The sequence below is a fragment of the Macrobrachium rosenbergii genome, chromosome 54 (genome assembly GCF_040412425.1).
Source record: "Macrobrachium rosenbergii isolate ZJJX-2024 chromosome 54, ASM4041242v1, whole genome shotgun sequence".
Lineage (NCBI taxonomy): Eukaryota > Metazoa > Arthropoda > Malacostraca > Decapoda > Palaemonidae > Macrobrachium > Macrobrachium rosenbergii.
Window position 1 is genome coordinate 40,719,308 of NC_089794.1, and position 19,543 is coordinate 40,738,850.

Below are 19,543 nucleotides of genomic sequence, written 5' to 3' on the forward strand. Positions count from 1 at the left end.
TTGGTCGACACTGGGCCATGTGTTCGGCGTTTCCACCTTCAGGAGAGGACCGCAGATGACCACGGACCCGACTACCTGCCTGACAGCTGCAAACGGGTCCCCATCCTCTCCTACAGCATCAAGCTCCTGTTGATCTCCATCCTTGGCCAGAGGTACAGCTGGGAGTTCATTATCGCGGACGTCAGGACTCCACTCCTGGGGTGGATTTCCTCGCCCACTTCAGTCTAGCAGTCGACGTCAGCTGCAAATGCCTGCTGGACACCCAGTCCTGCCAGTCCCTGCCCTTGTCGCCAGGCCCCAGGGAGCCCGCCACCTGTTCCATCGCTCCCCACTAGTATGGTTCCTCCTGAAGGAGTTCCCGGAGGTCTTCAAACCCGAGCTCCGCCAGATGCCTGGGACTCCTGCTAAACATGGGATATACCACTATATCAAGACGAAAGGGCCCCGATGCACACAAAGTTCCAACGGCTTCCCCGCAGCGCCTTCAGGAGGCCAGAAAGGCCTTGGCAGAGATGGAAAGGATGGGCATATACAAAAAAGGCTCCCAGCCCAGCCCATGGGCCTCCCCTCTTCACATGGTGCAGAAAGCAGACAGCACCTAGAGGCCCTGCAGTGACTACAGGCAGCTGAGCCTGGCAACAGAACCTGACCACAACTCCCTGCCAAACATGCAGGACCTGACGGCCTCTTTCCACGGGGCCAGGATATTCTCAAAATGGACCTACTAAAATCTTATTTTCAGGTCCCAGTAGAGCCGGAGGACATCCCCAAAACCACCATCGTCACGCCCTTCAGGCCCTACGTCTTCGCCTTCTCCACCTTCGGCCTGAGGAACGCTGGGCTCGACCTTCCAGAGATTGATGGACAGTGTCCTGGGGACCTGGACTTCTGTGTCTGATATGTCAACGATATTCTAATATTTTCCAGATCCAGGGAGGAAACCTGCGACACATCTAGAAGGTCCTGCAGCGCCTGCAGTAAAGTGGCCTTGTCGTCAGGTTTGACAAATGCACCTTCAGCGTCTAGAAGGTGGAGTTCCTGGGCCACGAGATATCCCGGGAGGCGTCCGCCCAACGTAGTCAAAGGTCAAGCCATCCCTAGGAGAGCTGTTAACCAGCTCAGTGGTCTGGTTAAACTAAGATATACTTTACTTAACTGTCGAGAAGTTCCTCACCCTGCCTCCATCAGGGCTGTACAAGAATTCCTCGGGATGGTCAACTACTACAGAAGATTCATCCTGGGGATTGCTCACACCATGGCCCCCCTGACGGAGGTCCTGAAGGGACGTCCAAAGACCTTAGTGTGGGGCCCCGACCAGCAGAAGGCTTTCCTCCTGACGAAGGCTGCCCTCGCCAAAGCAACATCTTTGGCCCACCAGGACCCCAGTGCTCCCCTCCAGCTGACGACGAATGCCAGCAACGTCGCCTGTGGAGACAATCCTGGAACAGATCATCAGAGGGACCCCTCAGCCCATCGCCTTCAGTAGGAGGCTAAACCCCACCGAGTCCGCAACAGTACCTTCAACCGAACTCCTGCGCAGCATACCAGGCGGTGCGGCACTAAGTTCTCCCGAGGGGAAGCCCTTCAGAATTTGGACAGACCACTAGCCGCTGGTCCATGCCTTCACGAAGCTGGGCGATGCATGGTCCTCTAGGCAGCAGCGGCACCTCGCAGCCATCGTGGAGTTCACCTGCACCATCAGATACCTCCCGGCAGGAAGAACCCGGTAGCCGACGCCCTCTCGAGGATCGAGATCGATTCCACAGCTCGGGATTGATTATGAGGACCTCGCCCATGACAAGCTGCTGACCCTGAGACCCCAGACTACATTTATTTTAGCCATCACGTTGCTGAAGTGGAAGGATGTGCCCTTCAGCACAGGAGGATTAATATTACTGAGCGACGTCAGTACCAGACACCCCCGCCCTGGTACTCGCCTCCAGACGCCGGGCTGAATATCCATCCATGGGCGGAAAGATTGGGTGTCAATAGATCGTCTAAAACCCGCATTCCTGGAGGGGGCAACGGAGGCGACCCCAAGATTTCTTGCAGGATGCGGCAGCCCTCATTCCTGGAGGGGCAACGGAGGCGGACCCCAAGATTTCTTGCAGGATGCGGCCCCTCAAACAACCCTGGTCGCAGGAAGGAGGCGAGGTGTCCACGAAAAACCCAGAAACCCGACGGAAAAGTACCCCAACAAACCACTGCAGAGGACACCGGGAAAAAACCTCCCTCTCCAGTTGATATCGAGAAAGAGAGGCCCCCTTCGTCGCCCCAGCAGATACCTGGTTTAATCAGACGTTGCCTCCATCTTTTTGGGAGTATTGTAAAGTCCCAGCTCAATGCATTCTCTGTAGAGAACATCCCGTTTTCTGCAGTGCCTTTTCATCGACCTAAGGTCGATCGGAATGTATGTATATCTGTCATCATAATTGTAAACTGTATATATGTTCTTTCTAAACAATCATGTTTTATGTACAAGTAACGAGTTATGTTATATGTCAGGCATTGTTGATCACTATGTTCTCTGTATGAACCTTTCCTGTTTTTGTAAGGGAATTAGTTTGACCTCAGGTCACCTGTAAATCTTTGTACCAGTGGTCTCTGTGAACTCACGCAGACATCCGCATCCCGCTTTATAAGCAGCTCGTTTTCATCAATAAACCAGCAGTACTTGTCTTATTTGTTTTTATTTATTTATTTTTAATTAAGGTCTGTGTTCGTTTAGAACAGTACTCCGTCCACATTCGGTTTCCTGGTCTTTGAGTAATGTATCGGAGTTAGCTTCGGTAACCAACAATCACCTTGTTCTTATCTTTCCTTGTTAAGGAAGTCCCAAAAATTTTTAATCAGCTTAGCTTCTAGTGTTAGTTTTCCTGTACTGTCTGCCCTGTCTGGCGGAACCAATCAGTTTGGTTTGTCTTTATGGAACCAATCAGTTTGGTTTCCCCTCTTCAGGGGTAGTGTTGTGAATTCCTCACCCTAACTTTCTATCTACATTGAAGGTCCTCATTTTCGGTGGTCACCTTGGAAAGTACTCCCCCTTTTACAAGGTCTGTTTCTGTGTCCAGTTTTTCTCCTTGCAGGCTTTTTAGACAGGACCTTTAATTTTGTCAGGTCCTCTCCTTTAAAAAGGGGGGGCACTGTCATTGGGTCTGCTATTAGGCAGGAAGTATTTTCTTAATACAAGCCTATTCAGGTGCTATTCTAAGCTCATGATCTTAGACGGTGACCACTTACATTATTTTCATTACATGAACTTAGAGGACCTTACTTATGTTCAGGGTAGAATTCTCCTAGTTTTCAACGTTTCTATTTAAGTCTTTAATAGTATAAGAATGATGTTTATTTCTCTGTTTTATTTCACCGGGTGACACGGGACCCGATCCAGAAAAGGATTTTGACAAAGGAAAATCTATTTCTGGAGAGGCCCGTGTCACCCGTGACCCACCCCTGTTTTTTATTCTCTCCTCCCTTGATAAACTTCATTCTAGTGAGGTGGGTGCTAACATGGAATGCGGCTAGTGTTGCCTTTGTATACAGTCCATTTTAGTGCATGGGCTTGTATCGGCACCTCTCTCGTTGGGACTTTTGACATTGGGAATCTCTATAGGATAAGGTTCCGTGTTTTTGTAGTTCACCCTTTTCCATACACGACTCCATCTAGTGGAGCTCGCTCTGGGGGTAGTAACTCCAGCATTTCATTTAGCTTTCTCTGGTATCTAGCAACGGAATTACCTAGAAATAAGTGCTGAATGGACTATTTCACCGGGTGACACAGGCCCCTCTCCAGAAATAGATTTTTCCTTTGTCAAAATCCTTTTATACATGCAATGTCCATTGACTCATCAATAATTAGGGAAAATGAAGAATCCTTAAGGTCTGAAACTATTTCTTCTAAAAGTATTGGTGGCAAAACTTTCTTAATCAATGTGGTACATTTCGTTCTGTGTAATCTTATATTTTCAGAAATTGACGCACAAGGCATTTCTTTCTTCAGAATATCACATAAATGATCAATTGAATTAATTGATGAGTGACACGCAACATAAACCTGACAGCTGTAGTTCAAGCTTAGTGACTTTGTCTTCTTTGAAAAAGGCCATTGCTTTTAAATTGCTTTGTTTCGGATATACTTTCGAAAAATTTTGTTTGTGCTTCTCTGAATTACCATGTTTTCTTAAATCACCTTTGTGAGCTCTTAGTTCACTTTTGCACAGTTTACAATAGGCTTTAGTTGCATCACTTTTAACCTCTTCAAGCCATTTCTCAAAAAGGGGGTCTCTTAACCATGAGCTCTGAAAAACTTTGTCATATTTGGCCCACTTCCCCATCTTGTAAACACTACAAACACTGTGACTGATCACTGATAGCTCAAAGCTATTGACACATGATATGGGTAATGGTTGTAACAGTTAGCGAATTTTGTATGAACATGTCATAAGCACCGCCTTCCCGCACATGCCTCAACCAATCATGGGGAAGCCCAGGAGTCTGATAGTATTTTTGAACTGATCATGCACCAGCAGCACCGTTGAAAGCCAGTAGTTGTAGTCTGTAACCCAAAGGAATAAACGCTCCTTAACCACCCCATATGGATCTGTTATTTATAATATCCTACGCCTCCTTATATGTATAAGCTGTTACAACGGGCAAGCAAAACGTTTACTCTAGGAAAAGCTGAGACTGTAGAACACACATGGGACCAAAACATTACTTCACTTGCATGATGCAATACATACTGTTGAGGTACGAAGTTACTACGAACATCAACATAATTGTAACGTACAAGTGGAATAAACTATTGCCAATATATTGCAGTGGTGTGATTATTATTATTATTATTATTATTATTATTATTATTATTATTATTATTTGGCAACAGACCCTCTTTTAAACAGGTTTTATTGAATATTATTGCTGCTTCAGATGCATTTATTTTGTAGAAGACTTTCTATTTTCCTTATTGCCGACTTCTCTTCATTGGAGGTGCGTGCTAACAGCTCGCCTATATTTGTCATTTCATGGGGGAAAAGTAAAAAATCTGGCTTCTGCTTTTTTATATATTCTATACAGTTAGAATATTATGACATATAGTTCCTAAACACTTGTTGCCGCAACGTTTCGACAGACTCTTCTGTCATTCTCCAGCAGGAGCTCCTAGAGGACTGGCAGGTTGCATAGGTCCTTCCGAATTTAAACACAGGCTTCAGTGGGGGGTCATGGACGATGAATTTTGATTGGTTGCAGTTAGCGAACTTCAAGCCAAATTTCTGCAGCAAAGCTCGATCCTGACAGATCTTTGCAACCTGGGAATATCACTCATTCCAGCGTTCCCAGTGGCCTGCCATTGCGTGATGTCATGACGACTGACATCATCGGTAGTTAGGTTGCTATTGGGCGGAGGATAAATGATGTCATTATTTACTCTTTCTGTCGTAGTTGGGGGTTGTCTCAGAAAGAGTAAATAATGACATCATTCATCCTCCACCCAATAGCAGCCAAACTACCGATGATGTCAGTTGGCATGACATCACACAACGGCAGACCAATGGGAATGCTGGAATGAGTGATATTCCCAGGTTGCGAAGATCTGTCAGGATCGAGCTTCGCCACAGAAATTTTGCTTGAAGTTTGCCAACTGCAACCAATCAAAATTCGCCGTCCATGATCCCCCGCTGAAGCCCGTGTATAAATTCGGAAGGACCTATGCAACCTGCCAGTCCTCTACTAGCTCCTGCTGGAGAATGACAACAGAGTCTGTCGAAACATCGCGGCAACAAGTGTTTAGCAACTATGTCATAATATTCTAACTGTATAGAATATATAAAAAAGCCGATTCCAGGTTTTTTACTTTTCCCCCATGAAATGACAAATATATATTGGCGAGCTGTTAGCAGGCACCTCCAATGAAGAGAAGTTCGCAATAAGGAAAATAGAAAAAGTCTTCTACAAAATAAATGCAGCTGAAGCAGCAATAATATTCAATAAAACCTATTATTATTATTATAAATGGAAGTAATCCAAACCAAATAAAAAACTCGGAAAAGATGTGCAGAATACACGTCGGACCAAAACATTACATCATTTGCTTGTTGCAATAGATATCTGCTGAGTTAAAAGCATTCAACATACTGTACTTGTACGAGTGGAATCATACACTATTGCCAATTTATTGCAGTAGATCATTGGTGTGATTATTATTATTACTATTATTATTATTATTATTATTATTATTTTATTATTATACAAAATGAATGGAAGTAGCCCAAATCGAATAGAAGAACCCAGGTCAAATCAAAAGTAGCCCAAAAAGTCACAAGTAGCAGACTGAAATCTGCCCAAAGGTGTAAAAAGTAGCCCAATTTGTGATTTGTAGCCCAATCTAGCAACCCTGTTAATTAAAGAGGAGCGCCGCACTTTGGCCATCTTAAGAACTACAGGAGAGTGGTGCTGCGTGACACCATTCACATCAACTTGGTACTCAAAAAAGTTACACTCCGCTGAAAAGAAATTGTCTTTCGGCAAAATCAGGTAAACTGGCCAGGTTAAGTTTCTTTTCGGGTAAATTTTGGCATGCTGAACAATTGTTATTCTATGCAATTTTTCATTTGCAATAATTGCTAATGAGCTATAGGCACATCCCTTAGTTAGGCATACTACCCAAATTTCATTTTTCTGACAAATATTTTTGTCTATGTTCTAAATTATTGTTTGTTGGTAAGTTATCTTGTTTCCTATGCTATGTGGCCTCTAAAAAGTGAAGATAGGATAAAATAAAATAAAAATCACATTGCATACGGACCTTCTAGAAGGATTGCTGGTACCCAGTCCCCCCCCACCCACCTTCTGGTGTTTAGGATATTACTCTATGATAAGAAAACTTGTCAGAAGGGTATCATCTGGCACCACCAGACTCATTGTAGCTGGGTTTGCAATCTAAAAAGCCCCAGCTTCATAATCTTTCGATCCTTTGGCACTTCGCCTTTTCTTCTTTAGACGAATTGGTGTTGTCCATAATGCTTCAAAATGTGCATCTCCTTTGATGCTGTGCTTGGTAGATGCAAGTCCCAAACATGCCAAAGTAGACCCCTCTTCACAGCCGAAGTTATGCTGCAAGACTGTCAACTGAACAGCAAATTTCCCTTTGTCTAATCCAGCAAACTTTGCCTTGGAACATTTCACCTGTAGTTTTCCATGCAAGCTTTCATTTGGATTCTGTGTCCTACGCTTGAGACACTGCTCCAAAGTTCTTTCCTGGTTAGACCCTCATACACACCTTTATTAAGATTTTCTTCTTCAGTCACTGGAATGGCAACTAGCATGGAATTATGATCAAAGTCCTCTCCTGCAGCATACTTTTGCTTGTAGTGGCAATGGCCATTTTGAGGTACCTCATTTGTACTAATGCAGTGATAAAAAGTTGACATAATGTCAAGTTGCAGCTCCTTCCAGTTACCATCAATATGCATTTAATAACATTGCAGGTCTTTTATGATGGCTTCGGGCAATGTCATCACTGATCTGAATTGCAATTTGCCTGTTTTTGTAACATATTTCTCTTTCTATTGCATTTTCAGACTCAAAAGCCGCTTCCCCAGCCTTTTGTGTAAATGGTTTTTTCACAGGGTGGGCTTTGCTATAAGGACCTTCATTATCATTAAACTCTAAAAGGGCCTTGTAAGTGCTAGAGTTCCCATCACTAACCATTGTGGTATATCGCAATTTCATTTGCGTAGATCGTGTCCACATCATCAAAGCAGCTTCTTTTTCCATGCCACTTGGTGTTCCATTGTATTTTTTTTTTACACTTCTTTTTATGATTGTTTATCTTAGTTTCCAGTTCTTCTGTAATCTCGCCCTTATTACGGCTTGCTGCTAACACAGCACAAGAATGGCAATATGATGACAATACAACAAAGTCAGCAACTATGCCTGTGTGGCATTCTATCACAAATGCACATCCGCACCTGGAAGTGTGACCTCTCTTCATCCAGGTTCCATCAAACGACACCTCAATGTCAAGAATACCATCGGTATCACAATCAATTCCTAAGTTCTTATAATAATAATCACGAATTTTTTCAACATTCTGCTTTTTATATTTTGTATACTGTCTATCTATTCTTCTACATATTACATTTTTGTATTTCTGGTTCACACTTGGATGTAAACTAGGGCTTGTTACTAGGCATCCCCATAACAGCACATGATCTACTAAGGCCAGCATTGCCCGAATCATTCACCATAAATTCACCAAAATTGGGTCTGTTGTTTCCTTTCCTTTTCTAAGTTCACGTCTTCAAATAAAACCTTCTCACATGCGGTGCATTTCACAGATAGATACACATCAAATAAGTTTCCCTTTGTTTGTAGTTCAACCTTATTCTTGCACTCAGGACATTCAGGTACTAATGCATTCACAAGTGAACAAATTCTCTTTTTTGTCAAAAGAATAATTCTCTCATTTTTGTCTATCAATTTTTCTTCTGTATGCAAAATCTCTTTTCTTACATACAAAGGCCTTTTTCGTTCATTACGAATAATTTCGTCAGCTGAAGGAACCACAGAGTCAGACTGTTGCATTGAACTTGTTGATGTTGGTTGGGCGTCAGAGGACGACAATGAAAGGGCATTTTTCTTTTCTTCTCTTTTTTTTAGCAAACGTTGATACAATGCCTTTCCTTGGGCTTTCTGCTTTTGCTTAGATATCTTAGGAGGCATTATGTGATAACAGACACAAAAAAGCGAAAATATCACAATAATACGAGTACTTATAGCAAAACACGGCGGGAAAACCACAAAGTCAATTTAACGGCCACTGTTTCCAGGTTACTAACTCTCCCTCTGTTTTTGATGCCAGAGAGAAAGGAAAAAGCTTGTACTTCCACCAGAAACAAACAGAATGAAAATATCTACATTTTTCGCTGAGATTTGGATATATAAAGTATTGCGAAGTAAATTACACCAGCAGTCAGCTGTAATTGGCCATTTAAATCCACGAGTATTACGCATTTAAAGGTGTGTGCGCCTGGCAACACCGCGTAACCATGACAACGGACACCGGTAATGTGTTCTAGAAAAGTATTTCATCATCATATCATAAGACAATAAAAAAAATACTATGTTTCATTATATAAACCTAGGATTGAGCTCTTATCCTTACGCTAAGACCACAGGTTTGTCAGCTATGAAAAATACAAATTAAAACTGTCATTTTTGGGACACCCTTGACATAATCCACTCAGATCAACATTGGTCAAGAATCTCCAACTTCATGGGCGATAGCAACACAGTTTTCTTCCACTTAGGACACACACAAACAGTCACCAAAAACATGAGCCTTAGCAGACCACAGGAAACATCAATGAAAGCAAGAGCTTCCAGTGTTCAACTGATCACACACTGTACAGCAAAAGTCAGTGACCACACTAATAGAGAACACACCAAGAGACAGGCCATTCAATATGCCAATTGCCCAACTCAATTGATTTTACCCTTTTTTTCACTCTCCTACCCCGTCTTCAAAAGCCAAGTCGCACACATCCTCAGTGAGCTAAACAGTGTACGTACAATGCTCAGCTAGTTTGCCTGGCGGAGGAGAGGTACTTTTGCACTCCCACCCACGCAGTTTGAACTTTGATCTTCACTCCACACATGTATCTGCAAGCTTGTGACTTCTTTTCACTCTTGCTATTTACTGTAGTTAGTAATATGCAAGGCTGCAGTGAGAATGGGGTAGTCAAGGGTGTAGTCAGGTAAGGAAAGTGCAGATCATCAAGGGATCGCTGTACTAAATTTCTGAACAGCAGATCGTGGCAATAACCACTATGAGCTTGGTTAGATCTTAGGTACAAAAAACCAATACTGTAGATATGTGGATACAAAACTTTTTGTGAAAAAACTTACAAAATAAAGAGGAATAAATATTTATGTAATCTCAGATAAGACTGCATCCTATACACTTTTCAATATGCATACAGAGGTAATTAAAAGGAAAGAATGACACAATTTTTGAAAGGATGACGAGTAAGGCAAGGACTTACTATTACTGTATACAGTAACTAAGAAATTATTACTGTACTAATAAATAGCAGAAATAAAACACTGAATGAAATTATCGACGGTGTCCGTCAAAGAAAACAATGCTGACACTTTTAAAACCATATCACTAACTAGCCCAAAGAACATGCTAGTTAGACAAAAAATTTCACACAGTAACAAAAGTAAAACATCAGTAAATTGTTACAAAACAAATTAGAAATCAAATTTCACACAGTAACAAAAATAAAATCATCAGTCAATTGTTACAAAACAAATTAGAAATCAGACTAAAAACCAACTGTGGCAAAAAATACTTCAGAAACTATTTCTGGTACACAAGAGTTCAATGAAAATCTTAGTACTGTACTATAATTACTGACATCACAAGTGCAAGGACAAACAAAATTAACTAAATAAATGAAATTTGAAAAACACAGTATCTCAATGTTTGTAAGTCTGGAAATCACTAGATCTGTTAACTAGTTGGTAGACACTAAGAATGATTCGATAAAATACCAAGGGCTTATGGAATCATAAGCATGTGTCAACCTAGCTCAGCCACTTGATTCTTTTGTCCTCTACAAGTAAACTGACTTCTGTAGGATTAGCATGTACTGCACAGATGGGCATGTTCAATCACTGGATTTGTTTTGAAACTTTTGTTCATAGATTTAATTTGCTTCACCGGGCTCTTAACAGGATGATGATGCTGTATTTTCTTTGTAATTACTGTTAAGCTGGACAGAGATCCATCTGAAGACAAATTGTGGGTAGTATGTTTTGTTTTGTTATCTGTAAAATGTTAAAGCTTAAAAAAAACTAAACACATAGCACTTACATTAAACTGTATATTAAAAGCAAAGCTGTACTCACCAATATAGGCAGTATTGTCAGTTACCATGTATTTGTTATGATTCACTCTTCCAAATGGAATTTCTCTCTGCTCTTCTGTGTATGCTGGCACTACAAATAATCGCTGCAAGAGAAAAATTTTGTATTTTTATAAAAAATATTCATATCTTGACGTTTACTCATCCTCTCTCAGGACCTCCAAGAATCTTCCATTGGTTTTGAAATCTCTAATAAAGACCTGATAAGCTGAATATGGATCTACTACCTAAACTTTCTGCTTGTGGGTTTAATTTACTCATTATAAGGTTATCTCATTTCAACATCCTCTCCTTAATATCCTTACACATTTCTAGAAGTACTCATAAGGATGTTGCTTTCTCACTTACTCTGTTCCTTCTCTTTATAAGTAATCCTCTTCAATCAACTTCATCTTATATTTATGCTTTTGCTGGTAAATCAATACTCTTTATCTCTTATTCCCTTGTGTTCCAGCCTGCCTCTGTCATTCCCTACAATTTCATGCTGCTCAGTCATCTTCTACTGACTCGCTAGGCCCGAGTTCGATTCTCCGGCCGGCTAATGAGGAATTAGAGGAATTTATTTCTGGTGATAAAAATTCATTTCTCGCTATAATGTGGTTCGGATTCCACAATAAGCTGTAGGTCCCGTTGCTAGGTAACCAACTGGTTCTTAGCCACGTAAAAATAAGTCTAATCCTTCGGGCCAGCCCTAGGAGAGCTGTTAATCAGCTCAGTGGTCTGGTTAAACTAAGATATATTTAACTTTAACTGACTCTGACCCTAAGAATGTGTTTGGATTTGACTTCCATAATTAGTCAAGTTTAATGCATCAGACACAAGTTCTAGATATTTTCCTTTCTACTACCCCATTCAAAACTCCCACCTTATTCAAAGAAAAAGATTTACAAATTTGGTATACAGTAAACACCTGCACATTCGTGGTTCCGGATTCACGGCTTCACCTATTCACGGATTTCTTTGTGGAACATATATACGTACACGTTATTCGCGGAAAATTCACCTATTCGCTGTATTTTTCATAGAGAAATGTTCACAAATTACTGTATTTTTCTTTCACTTTTGTGACTACAAACACTTTTTGTGATAAAACTATTAAAATATTCAGTTACAGTACAGTATAAACATTGTTAGAGGGTTTTTTGGTGTTTGAACTATCAAAATAGGCAGTTATAAGCGTTTTTTGAGGGGTGTCAAGTATTTGTGGATTTTAGCTATTCACAGGGGTAGTGGTACACATCCCCCATGAATACCGGGGTTTGACTGTAATGTTTCAGCACTGGTAAGTTCTTTCCTTCATTTTAAGCAGAAACTTTTCATGTTCGTATTACTTCTTTGTACCAAGAATATGTTCATCATCCTCATAATGAATTTTCTTGTCTTAAGGTGTAAATATCTTGGGCATCTGCTGCTATGCCTTATAAGAATAATAGCCATTTTTTCAACCAATGTTCCACAGTCAGGGAAATGATTTCTTTTACCCCTTGAGTTCACGAGACATTGTACATGGCAACGCCGCTTTTGTTTATGTAGTTAAGTAGTAATACTATTAGCTGATTGGTGCAGACGTCTCCTTACCAGTTAACAGGTTACATATATTTACTTACGTTATTTCGTAAAAACTAAACTACATTGGTAAAAAAAATGTGTGAACAATCTGCAACGTGAAAAATGGGTTTATAAGTGTTTTTTCTTAGGATTGTATAAAACGCTTTAGAGGAGGGAAATTATGAGCAATATCATCATGCAGTGTCGTTTGGCTCCTGAGACTGACACAGGAGACGGAGGTGAATGGTGAAACGAAAGGTGGTTGGAAGAAGGTTGAAGTTGTTCCGAGGGTAGGTACGGTGAACTGTCTGATCAAACCATGAGTAGCTTCGTTAACGATTTTGCTGATAAGTCCAAAATCTTTAAAAATTACTGCGGAATTTCCACTTCATCAATTGATACTGTCGTTACAGTGACTGAAAATAAATATCGATGCTATTGCTACAAAATCACATTCACTGTCCACAACCCATTTTTTCAAGACGAGAGAGGGAGAGAGTTGATATTGTAAGAGCCACCTGTAAGAGCCCGACGCTGCCTCTTCCAAACACGTGTGTGTTCGTGTGTTCGTCAATCGTCATCATCGAAGTGGACAGGACAAAGCAAGCGTCTCGTTTTCTTTCTCTACAGGAACGCGATTTCAACCATACAATATTTCCGTCTGTTTCTCCCTAACCACTGTTGTCTTGATGTATGTACAATCACCACTACTTGCATTGCCATGCAAGCATTCTAATCATGTACTCATAATGTTCCAACGAATCTTCTGTATCAAACTGTGTGTATGTTTCTGTTTGTGAAGACGCCAAACGTCTCGCCATTTCACATATATGCTACAGCATTGTATTCATTAATCTGTCTTGAATCTCATGCAATTGGCCATATGTAGAATTTCCTGGCCTTTCCATTGATATATGTTTCATCACTATGTTAATCATGTCTCTTGATATCGCCATTTGTTTGTCTGCCGACAAACACAGATGTCTGAACCTTTTATCTCTGTTTTACCTGTGTGTAGACGCTACATTACCGCTCGCACGTGTCAATAACATCGAAGATTCTGTACAGTTATCTTGGAACACTACCTTCTTGACTGTACAGAAACAGAACAGCTAAGAACAAGTTATGAAGGTAATGAAAGAACAGCTACCCAAATAACAAAGCACATACTGACAAACATCCATGAATTTGCAGGCTTCTTATGCTCCTACCCACCACCAAGGTAACTCTAAAGAATCCATACCTTTAACCACCCACTCTCCTTTCCTATTCCTAAATCAGACTCAACCATACCATTCATCTCTAGATGCTGACTTTTAGAAATCACTCCCTCCCCTATCATTCCATCCATCACAATCAACACCAAACAAATACACAAAACACATACAGACACAAGAATTAGGACCGGACAAGGAATATGGCTTTAGATCACCAGGAACTAGCATACTAGCTACCTGTGCCTACTACTCAATTCTTTTTTCCATCTGTTGGCCTCTCCCACTAGCCAACACTCACTGCTATCGTACTTTATCCTCATCTGATGGGTACCTTAGGGTTCAAAGAGGTTGCAACCTTGCCTGTTAAACCTTTTCATTTCAAAATTCACCCCCACCAAAATCACTCATGTATCATAATAAAGTTTTCATTAACCTACCCATCTCACAGACTCATCATCAACATAGAGTTACGGGCTGCTCTAGAAGCAAGAGCCCGTGCTGGCACAAGGCCAGCTAAATCTAAAACAACAACAACAGTTATCTCAGTAAGGAGCTACTAATAAACCAGCAAACACCCAACCAGTATGTCACTCATACCCCAGTTCTTACAATATCACGTAATCACACAAATATCTAGTGAACGTAATTGTTCTTAATGACATCACATAAATTTATTTTGCTCATCTACTTTCTTAAATGTACCCAGCATTCTTATATGATATTAATGAGTGAACAGCCAAGCCATGCCATTGCTCCAGAATTTACGTGGAAAGCAAGTTCCTTCCGTATTACTCTCTTGGAAGCTTTGAGAACCACTGTCAGGCAGCCTCTATCAAGGGATGAACACCTAAAATATATAGCTTGTTAAATAGCATCTAATTAATACACACACACACATATATATAACATATTATATATTTTCTGAGTTCAGTCCTATGTCAGCGGTGAAATTCCATTACAGCACGAATTTCTAGGTATAACATTGCTAGATATACCAGAGAAAAGAGCTTTCAGGAAAGCTGGGGTTACTACCCCAGTCGATCTTCTAGGAAGATATATCGGTATATAGGGGGTGAGTGAAATACCACTACCACGAAACCTACTCGAAAGATCTCTCCCTATCAAAATCCCGGAACAGAAGCGGTGAGCCGTTACAGCCCCCACACCAACACCCGCCAGGATATACACCAGCGCCACCTACCTCATTCCATTTTCTAGCACGTGAATTATGTTTCTTTTGTGTGCTCGTCTTCATTTTATTTGAATTTTCTTGCATCTGTGATGGCGTCGAGCAGCTTTACCATTTCAAAGTTAAGTACCATCTTCTTGTGGGGTTTTGTTCTATTTTTTTATGGCTGTATATATATGTCTCGTATTTTCATAAATATTGAGATCTTATTATGTATATATATATCCCCGCCAGCCATGTCGATATATATATATACTCCTTCTGTTCTTTTCAGTTGGAGTTGTCTCCTCGTCGTTATAGATAGATTTTGCCCCCTTGGTTCCCTTCCTGGTGGTTCCTTGCGGTGGCTCCCCCTATGAATTACGTTCAATTGGCCTATCGGCCTTTGTGGGAGTGATGCCCGTCTAGGTACCCCCTCCAGGTTGGGTTCCTGTTTATTTTGGTCTTGCTAGGCTAATTAATTTTTGCTTGAAGATGGTGCTCTCTTTTAGTTTTATTTTTATTATTTTATTGGGTGGTTTACCTCGGTGTGCTGGACGGCAGCCTCAGATCTAACCGCTTCCCGAGGTAACAGCTCGCTCTCTGTTGAGCACATTTTAGTTTTTATGTGTGATGGTTATTTCCTGTGGAGTAGGCTTGTTTGCTTCCATCCCCTTGCCCTGGGTGGGGGAGTTCAGGTTGAGGGAGTTTTGGTTGCTGTTTCCTCCGGGATCGTTTTTAGGTGGGCAGAGTGAGCCCCTTAGTTCTCTTCCTCCATTTGGGGAATCAAGTTCTTTGGATGTGTTTCCTCTAGGCTAGTCGCCCCCTTGCCAGCCATTCTCGATCCCGGTTGGTTCTCGGCACAAAATTTCTCTCCTGTTGCTTCCTCCTCCCTTCTGCACTCCTCCCTTTTCCTAGCCTATATTAGGTTAGGTCCATATTAGGCTTCGCCTAGGTAGGAGTCGGGCTTATCAGGTTGCGTTGCTTCCAGTTGTAGATTACCCTTCCAGGATTCATTGTCTGGGAGGTATGGTGCAGTTGAGCGGGTGATATGTTTTCCCCCGTCTCCTGTTCCTTCCTGGTAGCCTCTCCTCCCCTCCCCCTCCTCCTCTCTCAGCCTTGCTCTACTCGCGTGGGTGACGCTAGATGGCGTTTTCTCCGAGTTCAGGGACTTCTCCTGTTGGTTGAGGGATTATGCTCCCTCCCATATCGTCCCTAGCATCGCTGTATTGGGGTTGGTGGTTCGTTTACTCGAACGTGTTCGAGTCACTATCCATTCCTCTCGTCTCCCCGTCGGGTTCTACGTTGATTGATAAAATATATTGCTTCAGCCTATGTTATGAACATCTCCGAGCATTTTACCCGTCTTGTTTCTCCGGCGGGAAGTAAGGGCGGAAGGTTTTCATTTTATAGAGGAGCGGATCCTTCCGTTCTCTTGAGTTTTACCATCACTTGTTATTGTTATTATTTTTGTTATTGTTTTTAGATAAGTCTGTTTATCTACAGGAGTACTCTCCTTTATTTATTATATATTATATATATATTTTGAGTCCGGTCCTATACCGGGGCTCCGCATCAGTTATTTTACTGGCAGCCCTTATGGTTAGTTCCTGGTTTCTCTTTCCTTCATTCCCGGAGTACTCAGGGTCTGGAAAACCTTACCTTCCACTCTATGTAGTTTGGAGCTTATTGGCCCAGTTTATGATAAGGGAGTTCTTCTCCGCCGGAGTATTCCAATTGTAGTTGAGTTTCCCGCCCTTGCCAGCTTTAGATTGCTTAGGGTGGGAGGTTCATGTACTTTTCTACTTACAGACTGTTCGCTGTGAGGGCCGGGGTGCACCGCCTCCCTCCAACAACCTTTACGGTCACGTGGTTGCGGACCCACGCTGGTTGTGCGGTCCGACTGGATGACCTGGTTGTCTGGCACCCCTGATGGTTGTGAGGTTTGCTTCGCTCTCTGCACAACTGTCCAGGATGAGTCGGTAAGTGACAGTCTTTTTTACTCCCGCTTTATGCTCCTCATATTGTATATTGTTTATGAGGTTCCCGGAATGGTTTTCGTTCTTAGCTAATTGTTGGTTTTCTTACAGGCGGACGAAGCTTCCAAGAAGTCTGCCTTGGAATCCCTCCGGGCCTGGGTGGCTGGGTTTGGCAGGAACGTTCCGTCAGGGAAGCCCCTACGTCCTCGGCCAGTTCCTTGAGGACTTGCTCTGCCCGACCGCACGGGTGGCGGCCGCAGTGCCTGAAGACCTTCCCCTATCATCCAGCAAATCCAGGATGAGACCCAGCCACCCCAAGCGGATATCCTCTACGCTGAGGTCTCGGAGGATGTGAATTACTGGATCTTAACCTGGAACCGATGAACATAGAGCAGGACCAGGTGGTAAGTGGTGAGGTAAGTGAGGTTGTTGGGGCACATTGTTTTATTTGACTCCCCTGCTTCATCCATCTCTTCTTTCAATCAGGTTTTGTGAAGTCTTCCTCCTTGGGTGATAGAGCTCCGTCTGCTATCCCCAAAGTTGAAGTTGAAGACTTCATGGAAGGCGAAATGCTGACAAGTCCTCGACTTCCAAGAAGGCATCGCCCTTCCCCCGTCAAGGCTAAGGTTTCAGGACCTGTAGCCTCCGGGAGCAATCTGGTTCCTCCAGCAAAGCGCGAGTAAGAGGGCTGCAAAACCAAGCCCTCCTCGCCAACCTGCTTTCGACGAGAGGCCTTTGCAAATCAGCTCTATAAGCGGTTTGCAGAGGACCTAGATACGAGATTTAATAAAATCTCTGAGAAGTTGGCCAGTCATGATAACATACTGGCGGGAATGGCTCACCCACCCCCAGCCGAACCACAGTATGTTATCCCCGACACTGCGGACCTCCATGCGTTCGATGTCGGTAACCCTTGGCGTTATTACTCCGGGCCATCAACATGATGGCAAGCTGACACTTGATGGTCTTGGCACGAGGCGGTTGGAGGAATTGAGTTCTTCCCCCGATCTCCTGCCCTTCCCAGGCTTCGTGAGGGCTTACGGAGGAAGCTTGGATTCGGTCAGACAAGGTTCCTAGGGAGACTGTCATCGTCCCTAGGGACCAAGCTCAACGGCTCTTCTGCGCACTCTGACGGAGTGGCAGGCAGACAATAAATACAAGTTGACTCCTTTCAAGGGCAACTTTACTATGTTCGCCCTGGGAGACAACCTACCACCTTGCTTGGACAAAGTTCGCTCTGGCTACGGCCCGAGCGTGCCGATGGTAATCCGTTACCACAGCTAAGAGAGACAGACCCTACTTCCCTGGTATTCCCAGGAAGTAATGAGTTCTGGATAGATCGCCCGTCCACTTTCACGGTCGGGAAGCTGGACCCCTTCTGCGCTTCCACGCAATTCAGTGAGCAGCTCCCCAAGCTGCGGAAGCTTTATTGAAAGCGGAGTTTGATGCTCCAAGGTCAAAGTTAGCCAAAGGTCCTTGAACTCCGTACCCTCTAAAGAAGCTAAATGCCGTCTCCTGCTCGGATGAACCATTCTTCCAAGTTTTGGCTAAATCCTTGTTGGCTGGCTTCCAGTCTGACTTGTTTGAATTTATCATGGCCAGACTGGAATGTAGGAAGTTCATCTTTGCCGATGCGACTATCCGCCACGAGCCTAACAAGCTCGTTAAAAGCTCGATCTGGGGACCTAACCTCTTCCCTGAAGAGGAGGTCACAGGAACGTTATGGCCGAGGCTACACGGCCAACCAGAGTCTTCGTTCTCGCTGGGGCATTTCTGCCTATAAAAATAAGACCCCAGAATCGGCCGGCCCCCAATCGAGAGGAGGCAAACGCTTCAGGAGGCATAAGAGGCCCCACCATCAGGCGTAGTCAAGCCGTCCCGGTCTCGGCAGTAGCACAGCCTTCTACTTCCAAGGCTCACCCCCAACAGTATGTGCTGGTCCAACCAGCTGCACCCTCCTATGTGGCTTCACCGGCGTACAACCCCACATATGAGGGCCGTGGTTACTTTCACGGCCTTAATAGGGTTGCAAGGAGGAAGAGGCAAAGCCCCTCATAGAGGGAAGCCCAACACCACCCCAAGGGAAGACCTGGACGTGGTAGGGGAATAAACCCACTCCCTCCCACTGAGAGAACACAGGTAGGCGGTCGCCTGTTTTGGTTCAGGGACCAATGGACCTTCAGCCCTTGGGCACACAGCATTGTGTCCAAAGGACTAGGATGGAGCTGGATCAAAAACCCTCCTCCTCTAACCAGGTTTTACCAGCCACCCACATCAATCCTAAAGGATTACGTGACAGAATTGCTCAACAAACGAGCAATAAAGAAAGTAAGGCACCTAAAGTTTCAAGGCAGGTTATTCACTGTTCCCAAAAAGACTCCGATCAGCAAAGAGTGATCCTGGATCTGTCGCGTCTGAATCTCTACATAAAATGCGACAAATTTATATGCTTACGGTAGCTCAAGTACGGACTCTACTTCGCGTGGAGCCGTCACCACCTCTATCGATCTTTCAGACGCTTATTATCACGTCCCGGTTGCATATGGAACTTCTCTCAGTTCCTCGGTTTCAGACTCAGGAATCAAGCCTACTCCTTCAGGGTCATGCCCTTCGGTCTGAACATTGCGCCCAGGATATTCACAAAGCTGGCGGACACGGTAGTACAACAACTCCGGTCTCGAGGATATCCCTAGCAGC

At 43.2% G+C, this 19,543-nt stretch overlaps 1 protein-coding gene across 10 annotated transcripts in view; it reads right to left on the bottom strand.

Annotated features, from left to right (window-relative positions):
* LOC136835009 (5'-3' exonuclease PLD3-like) overlaps positions 1–19,543 on the bottom strand; it is a 185,688-nt gene that overhangs the window by 84,875 nt on the left and 81,270 nt on the right. For 5 of the 10 annotated variants that reach the window (XM_067098027.1, XM_067098031.1, XM_067098023.1 and 2 more), the window contains one exon: positions 10,918–11,020. In XM_067098027.1, coding sequence (XP_066954128.1) covers positions 10,918–11,020 — 103 coding nt within the window. Of the gene's footprint in view, positions 1–8,635; positions 10,837–10,917; positions 11,021–19,543 lie in introns of those variants that run through there. The other 5 variants (XM_067098030.1, XM_067098028.1, XM_067098033.1 and 2 more) reach the window with 5 other exon arrangements.